Source organism: Aquarana catesbeiana, linkage group LG02, assembly GCF_042186555.1.
Source record: "Aquarana catesbeiana isolate 2022-GZ linkage group LG02, ASM4218655v1, whole genome shotgun sequence".
Classification (NCBI taxonomy): Eukaryota; Metazoa; Chordata; class Amphibia; order Anura; family Ranidae; genus Aquarana; species Aquarana catesbeiana.
Window position 1 is genome coordinate 707729882 of NC_133325.1, and position 22420 is coordinate 707752301.

The 22420-nt window shown below is 41.8% G+C and overlaps 1 protein-coding gene across 1 annotated transcript in view; it reads right to left on the reverse strand.

The window, feature by feature from the left end:
- Positions 1-22420, reverse strand: part of DCBLD2 (discoidin, CUB and LCCL domain containing 2) — a gene marked incomplete in the record, with an annotated part of 107376 nt that overhangs the window by 15681 nt on the left and 69275 nt on the right. The window contains 7 exon segments of the mRNA XM_073616970.1: positions 2440-2587; positions 8689-8813; positions 14029-14244; positions 17017-17057; positions 19300-19433; positions 22171-22199; positions 22202-22230. Of these exon segments, the coding sequence (XP_073473071.1) occupies positions 2440-2587; positions 8689-8813; positions 14029-14244; positions 17017-17057; positions 19300-19433; positions 22171-22199; positions 22202-22230 (722 nt within the window).

The window sequence follows — 22420 nt, forward strand, 5'->3', positions numbered from 1 at the left end:
TCAGGAGCACGCCCTGCTTGGGTGCCAACAGAGCTGCTTTCTGTGAGGGCACCCAGCAGGAGGAAGGACCAGGAGCGCTGGCGTGGGATCAGAGAAGAGGGGGACTGCTCTGTGCAAAACCAATGCACAGTAAGTATAACATGTTTGTTTTAAAAAAAAAATTCAAGACTTGATTGCTTTAAAGATGAATTCCAGGCATATGTTTTTACACAGCGATATTGGTTCACCTTGGACCAGAGTAACCTATGTACTGTATCATACCATACCTGGCCATTGCCCTTGAAAATTGGATATCACTGAAGTAGACACCACTACTCCAGTGATCTCCTCTTGCTTCCAGGTGCCGTTGTGAGAAGCTGGCCTGATGCATTCTGAACACAGGCGGTGGTAATACTGGAAACGTGCCACTCAGGGAATGCTTTGCATTCTCTGAATAAAACGCAAAGCATTCTCTGACTGGATGAGGTGGAGAGATGTGGGGTAGGAGGGTCACGCTCACCACATCAGAGAATGCTTTGCATTCATTCAAGAAGTGCAAAGCATTCTCTGAATGGTGCCTGTGCTGAGTGGCTGACCTCCTGTGTTCAGAATGCAGCAGGCCAGTTGTTTTGTACAGAGCACAGAAGCAAGTGGAGATCACTGGAGTAGTGGTGTCTACTTCGGTGATTTCTAGCTTCTAGGGGGATCAGTCAGGTATGGTATATACATAGTTACATTGGCCCAAGCTGGACCTGGAGCTGAAGCTCCAGCAAAAGAAAGTCATTCTTACATAGACACCAAAAGGCACCCATCACTAAGCCAAACAGCTGTGCCAAAAGTTTAAAATAAAAGTCATCAAAGAGGTAGTGATGACATATAGTTAAAATGGAACTTCACTCACTCCAACATTGATTTCTTCAGTTACTTCTTGGCTTCTATGCCTAGGCCAGTGATGGCGAACCTTGGCACCCCAGATGTTTTGGAACTACATTTCCCATGATGCTCATGCATTCTGCAGTGCAGTTGAGCATCATGGGAAATGTATTTCCAAAACATCTGGGGTGCCAAGGTTCGCCATCACTGGCCTAGGCAAACAATGTTATACATCCCATGAGTCTTCAGGTTTGGCGTTCTCGGCTAAGCACACACTCCTGTCTGCATTCCTGAGCTAGGGGCAGATGGATTACAGGAAGTAAATGCTACATGAATCATCTGCCCTTACTCAAGATGGTCACAGCCAGAAATGCTAGGCAGGTGTTTTTCAAAGTAAATAATATTTATTTTTTGTTTTTTTTGTTTTTTTATGTGGTGTTCAGATACAGTGTAGATCCGCTTTAAGTAAATCGGGTTTGTATTTAGAGTCCACAACCTGATTTGAGGTTTGAGAGCCAGAGAATGTAAGCTCCCCACTGGGGCTGCTCATAAAGGAATTTTGCTTTGACAAATGTCATGTAAATTGTATGTAAAGTCAATTTCTTTTTTCTTTTTTTTTTTTTAATTTGCAAGTTAATGAAGTCTTTAAATTCCCATCAGATTTGTTGCTGCCTGCGCCCTGCGGTCTGCACTTCCTATCTTGAAGACAAAACAAGAAATCAGAGAAAATCCTGAAAACCTTTCCATGTGAAAAAACTTCCATTTTTGAAGCTATTGAAACATGCATCCCAATTGGAGGATTTTCTCCCACCCCTTACTCTGGTGATAACCCTAAAATTTTGGATTTCCCATCACGGTCTCATTGACAATGATCTTAGGGAGAAAAAAAAAAAAAAAGAGGAGGTGGTGAATCTGCCCAGTGGGGAAACAGGGCAATTAAAAAAAAATAAAGCCAACAGAGGGTCTAGCCTTTTCCACTCTATTAAAAAAAAAATAAAGAACGATTTTAAAATATACACACACACACACACACACACACACACACACACACACACACACACACACACACACACGGCCTTTACATACTATACATTTTTGTGATACAAGTGATTACTGTCAGGGTTGGTCTTAAACTGCCTAATCAACCAACAGCGGAGCTATATTCAGGCAAAAATGTTTAGCTTTGTGAATAACAATTATAAGAACATCCATCTGTTTATCTGCCTGTTTTCAAGTACGTCAATGGAGTGAATATCTAATTGGTAGTTTGGTGGCACTTTGCTTTGAACTAGTTTTATCATTTCTTTCCAGTATCAAAAGTGTTTTTCAAACACAAAGGAATCTTCTCTACATATTAAATTTTACACAACATCAGCCAATTATAATGGAAACAGATTTGACATTTTTTCACCATAGCTACAATTAAAAAGTAGTTGTAGTCTAATCTTCTACAGGAAAACAGAGGCACACAACTTCACCACTAAACAGTTCATGGTTACGGATTCAGAGCTGATGGTCTCTAAATTATCTATGTAAATGGGTGATAAAGGTGAAGTTGGGTGGCTTACAGCAAAAGCTCATTCTCACCATTAATATTGTGACATCCGAGAAGTTCTACCTTCATGGCAATCTTTTGGTGCCAGCTTGTAGGTCTTATCTTTACAAATCTTGCCACTATAGGTGGGATGAAGTTGTTGCGGACCTCTTGATGATAATCAGAGTTGCCTTGGAATATCTGAGGAAAGCCAAAAAAACAGAAGTGGAAAACCATGATGAATGACCAAAAGAAACATCCTTCCCCAAGTTGGCTGTCATAGCTGTGTGAATGTAACCCAAGAACAAATATATAGCTTACCAGTCATAGATGTAGTGGCTGCATTAGTTTTTTTATCTTGGTTATCATGCCAGTAAATACATCTCCTGTCCCAGGCTGACAGCATATTTATGGAGGTGCAAAGTGAGAGCCTAGGACAGGAAGTTAGGATTTCCCTTTCTCCATCCCTATAACATAGGGGGAAGAGGTTCTATAGTTCAAAGGGAGCCTAAAGGATAAGTTCACCTTTACAAAAAAATAAATGCACTTTTTTTGCTTGTAAAAAAATATGTATTTGTTTTTTATAATGAACCCGTAAAGCATTGCACCCACGTAATGCCACAATCCTGCAGACTGTGTACCTCCGATATGGCAGGCAGTTGCCCTCTGAAAGGAAGCTCAATGAGCTACCAGAGCATTCAAGAGTGCCATGGTAGTTCACTGTGAACCACAAGCCGAGAGTCGCAAAGGCTGTCGGTAATTATAATTTTTAAATTCACAGAACACGGCGAATGGCTGAAGCGGCCAAAGCCCTGCATGACCGCTTTCTTTAGATTGTGACAGCAAGTGGAGGGAAAAGATCCCCCGCTCGCTGTCAAAACACAGGATCAGAGGGTGCGGGGGCTGGTTCTTCGGTAACATGTTACACTCTGAATATGGGTGCACCCATGCAACATGTTATAAAAAGTGACCTTTTCCTTTATTAACACAAAGTACATGTACAAAGCCTCATTACCCTTGGATAAAAGTCACTTTTCTGCTGATAATAATCTTGCACAGGGTCCCACAAATTTGTCTTAAATCAAGGAGTGTCAGCTAAAAGCCAATTAGCCTACAAAGTGGTCTAATAGCTGTAGGTGTAATGTATGGATATGAAAGATGTACACTCTTCTAAGTTAAGTGCTAACACTGCAGTAATTTAGAGATAATGGCGGTGACGGCGATAACCCATAGCTACAGTCAACTTGTAGTCATAAGAGCTGTCATATGTAAGGATTGAGGCTCCTATCCAGAGCCAGACATTACCAATACCCAGCTCCTATAAGTGCCGGCTGCTTCCAGGACAACATGTGATAAAAACCTTGGTGTAATCTGCATTGATTTTGACAAGTAACAAGCATCCTGGCAAAAATTCCTTTATATTTTGGGAATATTTTTGCACACCGTGCCACCTCTGGCTCCAATAGAGATCACCATTCCCTATGGCCAGAGTTGGTGGTGATCACCAGTCTTGTACACAACAGTGATCTCTCCTTTGCTGTGCTGGTTTTGCACATCTAGGGGACTTATCCACTTGCTCCTAAATTTTCTCTTCTTCTTCCCATATCAGATAACAATTAATCACTCTTGGTCTGCAGGAATTGACTCACCTGCAGACAATCAGAGATCAGGCTAGAATTGATCATTTCCCGCAGGCCCAAAACACTGTATTGTTTATCTGGGGTGAAGAGGAAAGCAGAGATGACCTCAGGAAAGTTCAGATCATAGTGTGAACTCTCCTAAGTTACATCTGGTGAGGAAGCTGTCACTGCCCAAAACAAATCATAAGCAGCTGAGGAATTCTCCACCCTGCCACATGTATACATGCCCTTGTATATGTGGGGCTGCAGGGTGCAGAATGCCTTGGCTGCTTATGGTTGGCTTTATGCAGCGACAGTTTCCTGGTGAGATAGCTCAGGTGCATTGGGACTAGGATCCTAACACTTCTGAGCTCATCCCTTGGAGGGAAGGAATAGAGGTTGTGGTACCAGTGCTGGAGAGTGTTCATACAAGCACACTCTACACCAATCTGGATTTTACTCATCCCCGTGGCCTGTTGTCCAGTATTTGTTGAGCCCTGGTCATGTGTATGGGCTGTCAACCTTCTAAATATAAAATAGCTGGGTTGAAAGACGCAGTTTCATGGGTGCATGTATTGTAGCTCCTGTGTGATGCCTACAGTACCTGCATGCACTGTCATATATCCTTAAGCATGTTGCAGATCATGCCACCCAAATCTTCGGTGGCAAAGATCTACCTGTACATGGACTGCTTAACAAAAATTAGCATTGGCAGACTCTTGCTGTATATGAAAGTCTGAGGAAGGCTCTGATATACAATTTAATAATCACCTTAAGTACCATGGACATTAGGACATGTATACTTCTATTGTTTAAGGGACAACTATGAGATTATGGCCAGTCTAGCAGAACTTTAGAACAAAGCATTAAAGTCATGTGAATGCACTTTGATCAGAAAATATAAACTATGTCAAAATTATTACTGCTAAAGATTATTAACTCAGCTGCTTAAAAATGATGTATGCAGGGATAGATTAAATGCAATGTGATTAATTTGGTTATTTCCTTCATTACTGCCACAGTTTAGGTAATTCAATATAGCCCATGGAAATGATTGGACATAAAACCCTCTATTTATCAGGCATGTCATCACTCCAGAGGGAGCCATTTGTGCCCAGTAGCAAATAAACGAATTAAGAAATATCTTACAGAGCTGTATTGTAATTCTGATTAACACCTGACTCCAGACAATTTTTTTTAAGAGTGCAGATTTTTTTTTTAGACTTTTAATCCCGTCTGAAACCCTCTATTGAGATTTTTTTTTCATGCTCTGGGATAGGAAACGAAGGGAAAATTTTCCCGAGACACACAAACATATTAAAACGTATCTTAACTCCAAACCAGCAATGAAATATATTGCAGCTTGCCAGTTTTTTGATGTAGCAGCTGTATTAGTTTTCACTTTTTATGAACAATTTATGTTAGTACAGAAAATACTTGTTGATCTTACCATGAATGCAGTGTCCTTGTCACTTCTTGTAAACTTAGAAGCAAAGAAACCTTATACTTGCAGTATGTTTAAATGTTGTGTTGGGGTTTAGATTAAGCTTAAAGGAGAATAGACAAGGGTTGGAACCTCTACAAGCTTTTTACTGCTTACTGGGTCTCTGTCGGTGGTTGCAGCAGCATTGGAGTGTGGCTTCCCCACATCCATATGCAATTACAAATTATTATACTTGTTTATGCTATACATTAATAAGACTATAGATCTATTTAAATCTGAGTAACAGCAATAACTATTTCATGCCCTTAGGGCATACCCGTACGTCCTTCGGTTTGAGTCGTTATACTGGCATAATGGCTGCAGCTGTCCCTGAGCCTTTGTCCCCCCCCTCATGTTCACGTGCAAATGTGAATGCATACGTAGGTCCTACATACATACATAAACCGTGATCACATCACATATGTGAATATAACAACAAGGACAATAATTCTAATCCCAGACTTCCTGTTTAACTCTAAACTGGTAACCTGTAAAGGCTTTTAGGGCTGGTTCACACCAGCGGCTGCACTGCAGCACAGCGGCTGGTGTGCAGTGCAATCCCAAACCCACTGAGCTCAGAGCTTTTTTTTTTTTTTTTAAAACAAAAACTTTGGGCTGTCACAAAAACATCTCAAAGTTCAATTTCCAGCCACGTGCTGTGCTGTACAGAAGGAAAAAAAAAAAAAAGAAGAAGTACTACATGCTGTACTTTTGTCCAGCGCATCATGCCTGCACACCATTAAAAACGCAGTGGTGTGAAGTGGGCACATAGGAAATGAGCCATTTTGCCTTGTCCATGTGGTGGGTCTGCACTGCAATGGCCGCCCAACGCAGTCCCACCGCATCTGGTGTGAACTAGCCCTTAAAGCGTGACCTATGGATAATATAATGTACTGCAGTTTGTCGCACAATTTTAAAGCATGACATGTTAGGTATTCATTTACTCACGCAACATCATCTTTTAGATTTTACCCAAATATTAGGTATTATGTTGTGTTTGTGTGCACTAAAATACATTAAAGTGTATTGTTTTTTTGCTGAAAAATGCGGAAATATTTTGAGACATAAAAATCACACTAACGATTTTATTCTCCAAATATATAAGGTTTGGAGGTTCCAAGTAATTTTGAAGCAATAAAAAAATGCATGTGAGAAATGTCAGGATTGGCCCAGGTGGCAAGTGGTTAATTTTAGTATTAATGCTGTACAGTAAATGAGCCTGATCAGAAAGGGGGTATGCATGGCACTGCTGCTCGGTTGTTCTGGTTTAGCAAGAAGCTGAAAGCTTGACCCTTGCACATTGCAAACTGCATGTGATGCACATATATAACAGGTTGACCTTTGCTGTTCTCCACAAATGGTAGCATCTCTATTTTTATCGTATGGAGTTTCTAAATCGAGCTCCATCTTAAATAAGTGGTGCTACTCAAGTTTGCTGTATAGACGGGGCAAAATGAATGGGCAGTACATTTACAGCTCTGCTGTGGTATGGGTCTTCTCTTACACAGTGCAAGCACTGCTTTCCTGTATATAAAGACATTTTGCACAAAATGGCATTTTATCTTTGCCCTCTTGGTACAGTAGCCTCACCATCCAGTGCCAAGAAATTTCAATCAGAAAGCTGTAGTAACCATGTTTCCATCAACACCTCACATGCTAAGAGCGTGTACTTCTTAAATTGTAGCTAAAGGCATCCCCCCCCCATTTTGGATAAAGGGAGTGTTATAATCCCTGTCATACATGTCATAATTATCTGCTCTGTGCAATGGTTTTGCACAGAGCAGCCCCGATCCGCCTCTTCTTGGGTATCCCACTGGCGCTCCTGCCCCCTCCCCCCCGCAGAGTGCCCACTTTAAAGTCTGTGCTGTAATATCCTCTTCCGATGTCAGTACCAAACACATTCATACTTTCCAGGCAGGTTTGAAATTGATTGGCCAAGTGAGAAAATGTCTTTTTATTTTTATACATTAGGCTTATTGTAAGTGAGAGACAACAAGGAGTTTGCTCACATGGGACTACTGGTATCACTAAACTTAGGCCTTAAAGCAAATTGTGTGGATACAGCAATCAATATATTTCCCTCCTTCCACCCATCCACCGAGTAAGTCCAAGACAGAAGTGTGGCTGCAGTAACATCCTTTAATGAACATGAAACAGTAGTTAAAAAATTGCGACAATTAATGGAGTATCACAATTTTACATCAAGCACCAGAGGCAGAAACAGGTGCGACAGAAAAGTTAAGGCCAAAGTTCAGCTCTAAGGTGGATTAAAAGCGTTAATTGCCTTACGGTTCTTTTTTTTTTTTTTTTTTTTAATGCCTACCTAGCCCCAGTGAAAATGTCCTATGCCCAACCTGGAGCTTAAGAGCCCTGCTCTATGTGAGAGCAGTGCTCCACGAACAGCGGCCTGATACACTTACTTGTGTGGTCAAAACTACAGTGCTGCAATAAAGCAGGGTGTGTGAATGATGAGGATTGCAATGTTGTAGTTGTAACATGACATAGGGCATGCTGGACTGCTGTAAAGAGACTACTGACCTCCTAGGACAACAGCTCTTAGCTGATGGCTTGTGTCGAGCAAAGGACTTTTCTGCTGAGGATGCATTAAAAAATAGAAAGGACAGCAAGACAATAACACTCTTTTTGATCCATTCTGACTTGCTTTGTACATTTTGTACAAGACATTACCATTGAGCTTTAAAGTGCACACGTGACTTCTACTCAATTATAAGGCTGGGTTCACACCATTGCGAATTGGATGCGGTTTCCCTGCCACCCAATTCGCAATAGCAGCAGATTTTGACCGTCTCTCTTTGGAGTCGGTTCACATATCTCCGGAGCAGGTCCGGTGCGTTTTTCACAAAAACGCTGTGCGTCTTTTGGTCCATTTCAGGTCAGAATTCAGCAAAAAATTAGGGCTGCAATCAGACCTGAAACGATGACCAGGACGCACCAGACCCCTGCTGTGAGACGGATGCGGCGATGGCATGAACCCAGCTAAAACATGGAAGGATATTTTTGCAATGGCATTCATGGTTGTTCCATAATGCCACCCATAGAACATTTTTAACGCCAAAATATGGATGCTGAAAAAAAATTTACAATAAAAAGTCTGCAGTGAAATTTTTGATACAATAGCTACTGTTTTGGTACAGGGCAATGGAAGTCATTTACCAATTGCCCACTTCTGCAGGATTTACCTTCTCTCTATCTGTATTGGGATCCTTATAAACTGTCCACCTGAGACCATCTTCACTGTGCTCTATTTTGTAGGATGACACATAGTAGTTATACATTGATATCGTGGATCCAGTGGTTATAATACCTGAAGAGAGAAGAGGTTTGACATTTTAGTAAGGTTTTATGATGGTGGAATATAAAACCAAAAGGGAAAAATAAAATATTAACCTCAAAACATGACAAACATAAAAATTCCATATCCAAAACCATTAACTATGCTTTAAATAAGAAAAAAAAAAAAAGCCGCATTAATGTGTATCTAAAGCCAAATAAATGTTCTCTTTAGTTTTGGCTAGAGTGCTGAGAGGTTCAATCTTCTGTCAAGTTTATATAGTTGTTTAGCAAGAGTCACCATCTGTCTTGGTCCATCATTTTGTCAACAGAACAGAAGTAGAAAGGACATTTTCTAATGTGCACACATTTTCCGGTGGCAAAGATAGGATTTCCCTCACTTTGGGGAGATTTCCTTCCACTTCCGGTTGTGCCTAAAGCACAGGAAGTGAAGGGAAATCTCCCAAAAGGGGTCACACACAGCAAAAAAAAAAAAAAAAACTACCGGGATTTAAATGGTTTACAGGGTTAGTAAAACATAAGCATACATGCCTCCATACTGCAGCACTTGTGTCCCACTGCAGCTAGCAGATCACATGAACACTGATCGGTCATCTCTCAGCCTGCTGGCAGGTGAGACCAGAGACTGTCAGCCTCTGCACAACGCTCTGCTCCTCCAGTGCTCACTGGAGCAACAGGCTGGGGAGGGGCGGGCACGGCTGGCTTTGACTCTCAGAAGAACATTGATAAATGGAGCCGGCTGTCAATTGGGTAGCTGGGTGGATCCCGCAAAATCTTGTTGAGATCCTTCCCGAACATGGCGCCACTTTGCCCCTTCAGCCAATAGTGAGCAATAACCCACTGTCAGCTGACTCTGGAGTACATTACTACTGTGACCCAAAAAAGTATAACCCAAAAAAAATATTGCAATGCTTCTATTTTAACTCTTCCCTACTCTATGAAAACATTTAGACTTTAAATATAGTTTAAGGAACATCACCTTTAACATTTAGGTAGGAAAAAGGAAACAAAAAGTTTACAGACAACCCGAGACCCATCACTCAAAAAATCCCAACTGCCAATGAGCATGTCCTACAGAAAGAATATGGCACTGTAGTGAAATGTGTGCCTTGTAATTGTGTCCATGTTTCAAAACATGAAAAGGTGCCGCAACACTATCCTATCCACTATACATACAGTTGGGTCCATATATATTTGGACACAGGAACAATTTTAGATTTTTTCAGGTATTTACCAAAACATATTCCAACTATAGTTATATAACATATATGGGCTGAAAGTGCACACTCTCGGGTTTAATTTGAGGGTATGTACATCCAAATCGGAGGAAGGGTTTAGGAATTACAGCTTTTAAAAATAGCAAACCCCCCTTTTTCAAGGGACCAAAAGTATAGCTGAAGTTGAATCAGTGGCAGAGGATGTTTGTTTGACTGAGCCTTTACCTACCACCAGTCTCCAGAAGGCTCTCCCATTGGGTGGCAATCCCTCGGTGCCTGGAGAGTTATCAGAATTCTGGCCTTTTGGTTATATCCATACAGCTGAAGAGTGGACTTAACCCATCACAGAGTGACCATCTTCTGGGTCCCAGCCTTACTTGAGTCGGTACAACTCTCGACCTCGAAGCGTTCGGCCTATATGAGCTTGATTGACCCACTGCCGCTGGCAAGTGTGTCCACCTTATCCGGTAATAGCATCTATCTATAGCTTTGTAACAGAAGACCTCCCCTTCCTTACAGTCCCACAGCTTGCTTCACCTTGTTACACCATAATCATCTCTATAGAAGACCTACAAGTCATCTATCCCATGGACACACTTCTTATGAAGTTTATTCATTTGATGTATTTCCATTTGAATTCTATATTTTTCCATTTTCATTGATTTGTCGTTTTTTCACATATGAATATTTTATTTGTATTTTACATGTCTATATCTTCCACATAGTAACAATTCCAGTTCACTGCTGTTGTATTGTTTTTCACTTAGCGCTACACTTGTTTTTTTCACCAAAAGTAAATGGACAGTTGAATTAAAAGCTGTTTCATGGCCAGGTGTGGGCTACTCACTTGTTATTCCTTCATCAATTAAGCAGGTAAAACGTCTGGAGTTGATTCTAAGTGTGGTATTTGCATTTGGAATCGCTTGCTGTGAACCTACATCATGCGTTCAAAGGAGCTGTCCATGCAAGTGAAACAGGCCATTGTAAAGCTTCAAAAATGAAACAAATTCAACAGAGAAATAGCAGCAACATTAGGAGTGGCCAAATCAACAGTTTGGTACATTCTGAGGAAAGAACGACGCACTGGTGAGCTCAGTAACATGAAAAGGTCTGGATGTCCATGGAAAACAACAGTGGTGGATGATCGCAGTATCCTACCTACGGTAAAGAAAAACCCATTCACAACATCCAGACAAGTGAAGGACACTCACTCTCCAGGAGGTGGGCATATCATTGTCAAAGTCTGCAATCAAGAGAAGACCTCACAAGAGCAAATACATAGGGTTCACTACAAGGTGCAAACCATTTTTAAGCCTGAAGAATAGAAAAGCCAGATTATACTTTGTCAAAAAACATAAAAAAGGCAGACTAGTTCTGGAAAACCATTCTTTGGATAGATGAAACAAAGATTAATCTGTACCAGAATGACGGGAAGAAAAAAGTGAAGAGAAGGCTTGGAACAGCTCATGATCCAAAGCACACAGCTTCATCTGTAAAACATAGTGGAGGCAGTGCGATGGCATGGGCATGCATGGCTTCCAGTGGCACTGGGTCATTGGTGTTTATTGATGATGTGACAGAAGACAGAAGCAGCCAGATGAATTTTGCAGTGTTTAGAGATATACTGTCAGCCCAAATTCAGCAAAATGCAGCAAAGTTGTTTGGACAGTGCTTTACAGTACAGATGGACAATGATCCAAAACACACTGCAAAAGCCCAGGAGCTTTTGAAGGAAAAGAAGTGGAATATTCTGCAATGGCCGAGTCAATCACCTGATCTCAACCCAATTTAGCATGCATTTCACTTGTTGAAGGCAAAACTAAAGGCAGATTGACCCACAAAGAACAACTGAAGACAACTGCAGTTAGAGCCTGGCAAAGCATCACAAAGGAGGAAACCCAGTCTTTGGTAATGTCCATGGGTTCCAGACTTCAGGCAATCATTGCCAGTAAAGGATTCTCAACAAAATATAAAAAATGAACATTTTATTTATGATTATATTCATTTGTCCAATAACATTTGAGCCCCTGAAAATGGGGGAACTGTGTATAAAAATGGTTGCAGTTCCTAAAACTTATACTTGATATTTACAGTATGTTCAACCCCTTGAATTAAAGCTGAAAGTCTGCACTTCAAATTAATTTTAATTGTTTCGTTTTAATTTAATTCTGGTGGCATACAGAGCCAAAAGTATGAAAATTGTGCCTGTGTCCAAATATATATGGACCGAACTGTAAATAAAATATTTTTGTGGTTTCTATATATCAAATGTTAAAACCTGCAAGTCAATTATGCTTTTAAATGTACATATTGTTACAGCTCACAGCATATACAGTATCAAAAAAGTACACCCCTTTGCTGTCCCCCTCAAAATAACTCAAAACAAAGCCATTATTGTCAAAAACGCTGGCAACAAAAGCGAGTACACCCCTAAGTGAACATTTCCAAATTGGGCCCAAAGTGTCAATATTTTGTGTGGCCTGGAGGTCACCAGAGCTTCACAGGTTGCCAATGGAGTCCTCTTCCACTCCTCCTTGACGACATCACGGAGCTGGTGGATGTTAGAGACCTTGCGCTCCTCCACCTTCCTCTTGAGGATGTCCCACAGATGCTCAATATGGTTTAGGTTTGGAGACATGCTTGGCCAGTCCATCACTTTTACCCTCAGCTTCTTTAGCAAGGCAATGGTCGTCTTGGAGGTGTGTTTGGGGTCCTTATCAAGTTGGAATACTGCCCTGCGGCCCAGTCTCCGAAGGGAGGGGATCATGCTCTGCTCCAGTATGTCACAGTACATGTTGGCATTCATGGTTCCCTCAATGAACTGTAGCTCCCCATTACCGGCAGCACTCATGCAGCCTCAGACCTTGACACTTCCACCACCTTGCTTGACTGTAGGCGAGACACACTTGTCTTTGTACTCCCCACCTGGTTGCCGCTACACACGCTTGATACCATTTGAACCAAAAAAGTTCATCTTGGTCTCATCAGACCTCAAGACATGGTTTCAGTAATCCATGTCCTTTGTCTACTTGTCTACAGCAAACTGTTTGCGGGCTTTCTTGTGCATCATCTTTAGAAGAGGCTTCCTTCTGGGATCACAGCTATGCATACCAATTTGATGCACTGTGCAGCGTATGGTCTGAGCACTGACAGGCTGAACCCCCATCCCTTCAAACTCTGCAGCAATGCTGGCAGCACTCATACGTCTATTTCCCAAAGACAACCTCTGGATATGACGCTGAGCATGTGCACTCAACTACTTTGGTCAACCATGGCGAGGCCTGTTCTGGGTGGAACCTGTCCTGTTAAACCGCTGTATGGTCTTGGCCACCATGCTGCAGTTTCAGGGTCTTGGCAATCTTCTTATAGCCTAGGCCATCTTTATGTAGAGCAACAATTCTTTTTTTCGGATCCTCAGAGTTCTTTGCCATGAGGTGCCATATTGAACTTCCAGTGACCAGTATGAGAGAGTGAGAGCGATAACACCAAATTTAACACACCTGCTCCTCCATTCACACCTGAGACCCTGTAACCCTAATGAGTCACATGACACCGGGGAGAGAAAATGGCTAATTGGGCCCAATTTGGAGATTTTCAGTTAGGGGTGTACTCACTTTTGTTGCCAGTGGTTTAGACATTAATGACTGTGTTTTTTGTTGTTTTGAGGGCACAGCAAATTTACACTGTTATACAAGCTGTACACTCACTAGTTTACATTGTAGCAAAGTGTAATTTCTTCAGTGTTGTCACATGAAAAGTTATAATAAAATATTTACAAATGTGAGGGGTGTACTCACTTTTGTGAGATACTGTATATGGTTACAGATTACATACAACTTTAGTTTTTTTGTATGCCAGCCTTTATTTTTATCACACAATCACAAAATGTTTATAGATTTTTCACCCTGCACTGACACAGTCACGTATATAAAACTTTTCTCACTGAGAATGGAAAATCTGTCTTCTCAATTCTTGTAAAAGCCCTGACATCAATCGTGGTTTCATACAAACCTGTGACTTTTGTCGGCTTGTTCAGATCGATTTGCAGCCACTGATGCTCATCAGCGAATGACGCAGCCCAAGGCGGCCCTGGTTTTTTCAGCCTTGCTCTGTCAGCCTTCCAGACATTATACTGCCCAGTGTGATCTGTCCACTCCAGAACTGAAGAGGAACTTATCTGGGATTCTGGAATAGCCCCATATTCCATTCCAAGAGTCCCGTAACAACCTAGACAAAAGAGGATGTGGGTGCAGATTGAAGTGAAACAATAAAACGCCAATCTTTGATAAAATACATTCTATAGACTTTAACTCCACAACACAACTTGGCATAGCTCTCAGACATCCTCTCTGCCAAGAAAAAGTAAACCTCAATTAGGTAAATTTTTTGGCTTACCTAGGCAGTTTCATACAACACAGTTTTCAGCACTGACTACAGCTTTCTTGTAATATATGTGTCACTTGCCATTCCCCTATTCATCAGGGGCGTAAATAAAGGGGGGTCAGGGGTGTTCAAACCCCCCCCCCCCCGGCCAAAATGAAATGCATGGTGTCGCATGGCACCAGCGACAGGCACCACTGCAGTCAGTGGCACACAGAGTGTAATAATGCCGCTGCAGCAAGTGTAATAGATCATTAGGTATACCCACATGCACGTTGTGGTACACCGCCAAGCCGGTCTATCAGGCTCGGGCTGAAGGCTGACAGATCTATCACCAGGCAGCACACTGAGCACAGTGGGAGCCGGCAGTGCGTGTATTCCTGTTTACTGCTCTCTACACCTTGTATTCCCGTTGGCTTGCAGTGCCACTCCCACCTTGGGCTTGGGAGAGGAGCTTTGCCTGGGCCCTGGAACGCAGAGTGCTTGTATAGTGCTGTGTAGCTGCCAGCCCCCCACATGGATGCTGCTGTCCTGTCCAGGTATGTCACTCTTTTTCTTCTGGCCTAGTATCAGAGAGTCTCAGCGAGTGTCCTCAGACTTACCACTGCTCAGACTGCTGTGCTGCTGCTAGCATTCTGCTGTTCATACTAGGTAATCGTGAGTCAGTGAGAGACTGTCTGTGATTCTGTACGGCAACTGGCAAAGTTAGTGATTGATGCTAGCTGGGCTAAATTTTGCATTGCTTGCGTTACTGACAGTTGACTGAGGCTAAGCTGAGTTTTCTGTTGCTTGTTTTACTAACAGTCCAGCCTGGCACTGGCAAGCTTGTTGCAGTGCTCACCGGCTTACTGATTCAGCAGTTGGCACCACAACATTTCTGCCAATGCCAGAGCCAAGCTGGATTTTCTGCTGCCCTCAGTGGCATGCCTTGGCCCTGTTTTAACCCTGGTTCATGCATGTGGTGCAGGAAATGCATTGCAATCACACTGTGTTTTTGATCTGCTGCAGGTGTCAATTTAAAGTTAACAATTCCCCAAAAGAAGGTCGCAAATGCAGTGTTTATCTGAAGCAGATCGCATGGTTGGTCAAAAAAAGGTGCCTGCACTTCTTTGGTGCGATTCGGCCCATTCAAAATGAATGGGCTCAAATCACACCACACAAAATCACATGTGAATTGCACAGGAATGCGGTGCAGTTCCTGAGCAATTCACATGCAAACTATAGTGTGAAACAAGGCTTACTGTGTTGATTGCAGTGAAATCAAGGCCCATTCATTTTGAATGGGTTTAAATCGCACCAAAATCATGCATGCACCAATTTAGGAACCGCACTGAAAACGGTTCGCATTGTCGTTTTGTAAATTCGATCCGGTGCAGGCAAACACGCTGTGTTTTGCAACCTTTGCTTGGGGTGTCGGTAAGATAACACTGACACCCACTACAGGTTGCAAGGGGGGTGCGATTTGAATGAGGTGCATGAAACGCGTGTGGATTGAGGGTTTCCCGCATTCTAGTGTACCTCCGCGTATCTCCTAAGCAGCAGTGTTTTTCCTCTACCAGTGCAGGAAGGTGTGTAATTACACATCTTCTCGCACCCGCTCAAATGTGTGTCTAGCCTAAAGAAAAGTCAATGTTTTCCTGGCTGGTAATTTTTCAGTTCAATTTTCAATTAATCACAGAATAAAAAAAAAAAACAAGCTAATGTGAACACAGTGAGTGTGCTGCCTTCCACAAGAGGGTGCCCTTTGTACCTACCAGTAAGATTGGCTATTACAGTGCACCATCCTGTGGTAGGCAGTGCATCCCCCCCTTTTTTTAGCTCTAGATATAGTGCCTGTAGGGCGCCTTTCCTGTCACTCCAGTGTGAAAGCCTGAGTGCTTTCACACTGAAGCGGTTCACTTGTGGGACGTTAAAAAAAGTACTGCTAGCAGCATCTTTGGGGCGGTGTAGGAGCGGTGTATACACCGCTCCTCCACCGTCCCTGCCCATTGGAATGCATGGGCAGCGCTGCCGAAGCGCCTGCAAAGCGCTTCCGCAGGGGCGCTTTGAACCCCTTTTTAACCACTGGGGGGGTTAAAAGCACTCCGCTAGCGGCGGCAAAGCGCCACTTAAACAGCGACTAAAACTAGCGTCGATTTACCGCTACCGCCCCACCTCCTCTGTGTAAAAGTCCTCTAAAAGTTAAAAAAGTCAGTGATTGCTCTGTCTGACACAACATGGTGCACTTTGCACCATGATTGCCAACCTTACTGAGGAGGTGCAAAGGGCACCATCTCCTTGTAGGTAGGCAGCACACTCACTTTGCACCTATTCAGTTTGGACACTAAGATTGGACAATAGCCAACCTTACAGGGCAGCATCCATAAAAACTGGAAGAAGGAAAAAACTGAAATCAGGTTCGATTTTCTAAAGGACCTGATAAAATACAATTAAGTATGTGATTGCTTACTAGGGGCAACACATATCGTTTTTCATTTTTTCAGTCTTTATAATTTTGGCACAATTTATTTTATTTAAAAATACTTTTACTTAGTACCTGCTGCTGAACCCCCCCCCCCCAGAGCAAAAAATTATCTACAGCCCTGCTATTCATTAAGGAAAACTATGCAAAACACATACCAGTAGTCTTGAATGTGAAGAGAGTTGTAGACAATGGACCCCTGTGAGAAATACACAAGAGCATTACATAATTGTAAAAAAAGTTGGTATTTAAATAAGCTCAAAATAATATACAAAAACAAAGAACTGTGCCCTTTGCATTAATCCACTAGTTACACCTGTACACCATCTATGCCAGCCTTGTCAAGTAAAGAGGAAGAAGAGCTCCGAAACCAGCAGGTCAATTCTGCAAGGAGCTGCATTAGTAAGTGCTGGTCTATGCATACCTAAATGCAAATGTTAACACAGCACCTTAAAGTGGTTCTAAAGCCCAAGAAAAAAAAAAAAAAAAAAAAAGCACGGAATGCATTAAGGTAAAAAACGTTGTATAGTTTTCTGTCCTGGGGAGAAGAAATCCAGCGCTCTTTTACTTTCCACTGGCTCCTGCTTCTGTCGATCCAATGCAGTGAGGAGGAAGCAGGGCTAAGCCCCATTGTGTGTGTCTATGGAGTGCACCTCCATAGACACACACAGCTTGGGGAGTACGCACACACTGTGTGCCCTGATAGCAAGCAGCTTGTTATGGGGGCACATGAAGAGGAGGATGAGCCAAGATCGCCGGTGGGGACCCCAAAGTTCGGGGCTGCACTGTGCAAAACCACTGCACAGAGCAGGTGAGTATAACACGTTTATTATTTTAATTAAAAAATGTTGCCTTTAGTAACACTTTAAGGATTACCTTACAAATGAATATATATTTACAAATGTTTTAATTGCGGCTGGTTTAGTGTATGAAAGTGTTGTAATTTGCAAATTAAGCAACATTTTTTTTGGCTACTAAACTGCATAAAGAATTCTCTCCAATGGACTAGATGTTGAGGAAATGATTAAGAGGGCCCACATACCCAGAAGCAGCCTAATGCACATGTACTACATACAGTCAATATGGAGACCTTTGACTTTCTCAGTAATTTTATTCTTGCAGACCTGAGCCAGGTAGGTCAGGACGTGATGCTCCATCCTCACTTCTGTTATACATATCGGAGCTTAAAACAGTGGAAAGTGCTAAATCCAAAGTGCAATCTGTAGCACCCAAATAAAATCCAACTTGTATTGTCTTGCCTTAATCTCTGCTTGTCTGCTATGAGTTACAGCACTTAAGAACTTATTGCCTAGCACCTTTTACGGCCTTTCCAGTTCTGCATTTAGCTAGTAGTTTAGCCATATTTTTAACTGGACTTGTTCTGTAATGTTAAAGAGGATTTGCAGATTATTCAAGTTTTCAACTGCAAAAGCTGCTTAGATAACTTTCAAAATTTCCTCAAGGTTACAGAACAAGTCTAGTTGCATGTGACTGCTACTAGAAATAACAGAAAATTTAAGAACTCTCATGAGCATAGAGCCTACCCTAGCATTAAAGGGGTAGTAAACTTTTGGACAAAAAAAAAAAAAAGTTTCCTTTTCAAGGCAATATCATAATGTGCTATTATGCGCCACATACTAGCACATTATGAAAGACTTGCCTTGAAATGAAGCCCTCTAGAGGCATGCTGTCACCGCTGAGAGGCTTCCATCTGCACCCGGTCTTCTTTCTAGGTCCGTGGGCTGCGTCCTCTTAAATGGCCGAGCCGCGATAACATCACCCCCACGCGCAGGAGTCTCGACCACGGCACAGCCCCTATATGTTGTTCCTTCAGAGCACATGCGTCGGTGTCATCACCAGCTGCTCCTCGCTAGAATATCTCCTAAAGGGAGCACGTTTAGGAGATATTCATTTTACCTACAGGTAAGCTTTATTATAAGCTTATCTGTAGGTAAAAATCAAAATGAGGGTTTACTACCACTTTAATAGCCTGCTTGATGGCAAGTTTAATGAGAGCCAAGTCAAAAGCAGACACACCAAATTTCTATCACAGTGATCAGTACAGCACTTCAAAATGTAAAAATGTCAACACAGGGGTTCTAGGAGCTCACGTTTATCAAGCGTAAGAATTATGTTGGGCTACCTGCATACAAAGTGTGTGGCTTTCTGCTTGCCCCTGCAATCTATAGAAAAGTGTATGCCTCATTTGTGGAAGCAGCAAGCGTACCAGAGTGATTGGATTTGGTTTCCAAGTCAGTGCATTTTCTTGGGCCTGTTGGCCCTTGCAGTGTACAAAATGAACTTCTCAAGATGTCATCTGGCAAGCAAGTCACAATTTTCTCCAGTGACAGGTCCACTGTAAGAGTTTCTCAAAACGACTAGTGTAGGGGTAGAGAGGTACAGAGGTAGGAGATACCTGAAGAACATTGAAAAGTACTTACACTTTAGATGTAATGTTGTTTGCCTGAGCAGTGTCGTAATACGCAATACCATTACTAATAACAACACTGACCGGTCCTCCAAGTGCATTAGATACAACTCCAGCATGTATGCCCGCCATACATAGCAATGATGACTAAAAACATAAAGAAATGCAGAGATAGATTATAAACAGAATACCAATTCTTTATAATAAACAATGGGCATTTACATCAAAGTAGATCTTCGGTGGCTAAATTCCAACTGTCACATTCCTTTTCCCATCTTCGTCTCAAATAGCATAACAAACCTTTGTCAACTTATATAGTGACAGCCCGCCATGCTCAGACTAGCCATTCCAAATCAGATGGACAGCAAAAACTGACATTTGTTTGGTCAAGAGAAACTAAATGCACAAGTTCACACAGAAATATGTGGCATGCCATTGCTGAACTCCTTTTAAAAATCTCCAGCTTTAATACTACTGAGTCACTGACCAGGACCAATCAAGTAAGTAAATAAGTGCAGCAAGTGAAAAAAAAAATCGGAATTCCTTAACTAAGACTTGTTCCAGGCCAGTGACTCAAAAACATATTTAAGTCAAAGAATCGGCAAGGTTGCAAGGTAAGTAGCATTTTCAGATGAACAGATGAGCAATGGAAGCCTACATATTTCTCCTATTATAGATTTCTTTTTAAGACGTTGGGTATGCAGAGCATAAAAACGTTCTGAGGTTAACATTCCACAAAGATATTAGTGTTTGTTTCTACAGCTCCCCTTCTCCTGAACCATTGGGGTATATAGTGAGCTATGCTTGAATACATTTATAGGGAGGGAAGAGGAAGGCTGCAAGAAGATGCTCCAGTCTAGGGAAAAACAACCATGTCAGATAGGGTAGTGGTGACCTGCTAGAAAAATGGTTTATTCTGTGCAGAGATTTTGTTCATTTTATCTTGGGAAAAATTTTTAGAGAGTAGAGCCAGTTTTAAGCCAATTGTGTCACTCCTAGCATTATACTGAACATTATCATTAAAAAAATAAAACCCACTAAAAAAAAAAGACTTTGCATTGAACCTACTACAATTTATTCAAAGGAAATATGAAGTGCTATATACTTGCCTAAGGCCGGCCATACACGGTTCGAATCTCAGCCAGTTCAGCAGGAACCAGACAAGATTCGAACTGTTAATGGGCAGGCAGAATGATCCAAGTTGAGATCGATTAACTTGTGTACAACCAGCCTCTTGGATTCTCTTGTGATTATCGCTACCAGCTGCTATAGCCACTAGCAATAATAACTGTCTTCTCCCAGCAGCGGTGTCTTACCCGACAAGCCCCCACCGGGAGAAGACAATTGCGGATTCCCCTGTCAACACTGCCTGGGTGAATCAGTGGCTGCAGGAAAGAAATTCGCAACATGTATGGCCTGCCAAACTGTCCATACAGCGCAGTCACCTTTGAGTGTCTACACATCAGGTTCCTTGACCCAATGTCTACTTACCTCCTGAGTTGATGGATTAGGGAGCCTGGCCACACACTTTCCAATTTCATAAGCCTCACTAATGGCCAACTACTGTGATAGGCAGCCTTACCGGTAAGCAGTGAGGCTTACAAGCTGGGGAAGAGCAGGGTCAGGCTTGGCTCCCTGACCCATCAACTCAGGTCCGAAGTGCATATCAGATGACTTAGGTATTCCGGTCTCCTGTGGTGACAATAGTGAGACACAGCTTGGCATACTACTGTATGTACTGACAGTGCTGGTTTAGTCAAGTATACAACAGGTCAGGTTTGCTTTACGCACCCACACCAACATTTTGGCTGTATTCTATTTTAAGCTGCCACTGTACATAGAATGTTTGCTACTTCTGGTAATGGTGAAACTATAAAAAATTAAAGGGTTTCTTTAAGAATCACTTAATGGAAACATGTTTTTCCAATTAACCATGTGGATGGATAGAACAACTGTTTTCCAGTATAAAATAGCAAATGAAAAGCTACATTATACAGACTTCCCAGGAAAAACACCCATGAACTTTATGAACTTTTAAACTCTGATACTTGCAGCTCATCATTAAAAAGAATGTTCTCTAATCCCATCAGTTTAATTAATGTGAATGAACCGGCACAAAACCTGATGAATGACTGTAAAATCCCCATATTGTTTGACAGGGAGACACATTAAAGAATGCCTCCGAGCAAAACGTAGTTAAAGCATTGTGAAAGGAAACACTGCAACTGTGCTTGTCATAAAGTACCGTCAATTTATTTACAAGTTCAATTGTGACAGCATTCCACCCTGCTTCCAGGTGGGACTACAGCCGCTTTCCAAACAATTTCATATTTCTGACTAGTACCGGCCTTCTGCTTGTGCCTAATTCTGTCAGAATCTGATGTCAGCCCCATATCATACATGGAATCTTTCAATATCAAGGCACAGTGGCAGAGAAAATAGGAGATCTGAGAAATATAACATCAGTAGTGCAAAAGTATGGTTACAAGTCCAGGCTGAGCCTACCAGTCTCCACCACCTGAAATGGTTATGGCCTCTTTAAAATGTCAATACAAACTGCTGCTTCTGTTTGTGCCTTGGCATAAAAGTAAGTCTGTCCTGTAAGAAATATGGAGAGTGAAATTGTAGGCTGTCAAACTGCTACTGCCGGTTTGTCCATGCTGTCCTTCCTGCTTTAACGCCTTGAGTAACTGATATGGCACAAGTATGCAAGAAGTAAAAGGCGTGTATCACTTGATAGTAATCAAACTTAAAAGGGTGCAGCAACAGAATACACAAGCATACTACTACTAGTTGGAATGTGTTATAGATTATAAATTAATGCTCATAAAGAAATGACTTCAAAAAGGAAAAACAGCCAAAGATAAGAAAACGTAATACATACATCCCTATAGCCAAGAGGAATAGTCCCTAGATTTCCCCAAAAGGTGTCAGACATCCAGCAGGGGCAGTATTTTCTGCAGGATAAAAATTACAAGAAAATAAATAGACTAGCGTAAATGGAATATCTAAATAATGGTAAAATAACAAATAAGATAATAGTGGTATAGATAAAATTGTATAGTAATCTAGAAGTCAAGCTTAGGCAGCCCATACATTCAAAATGATCAGATTCCCCCATCCACATCAAATGT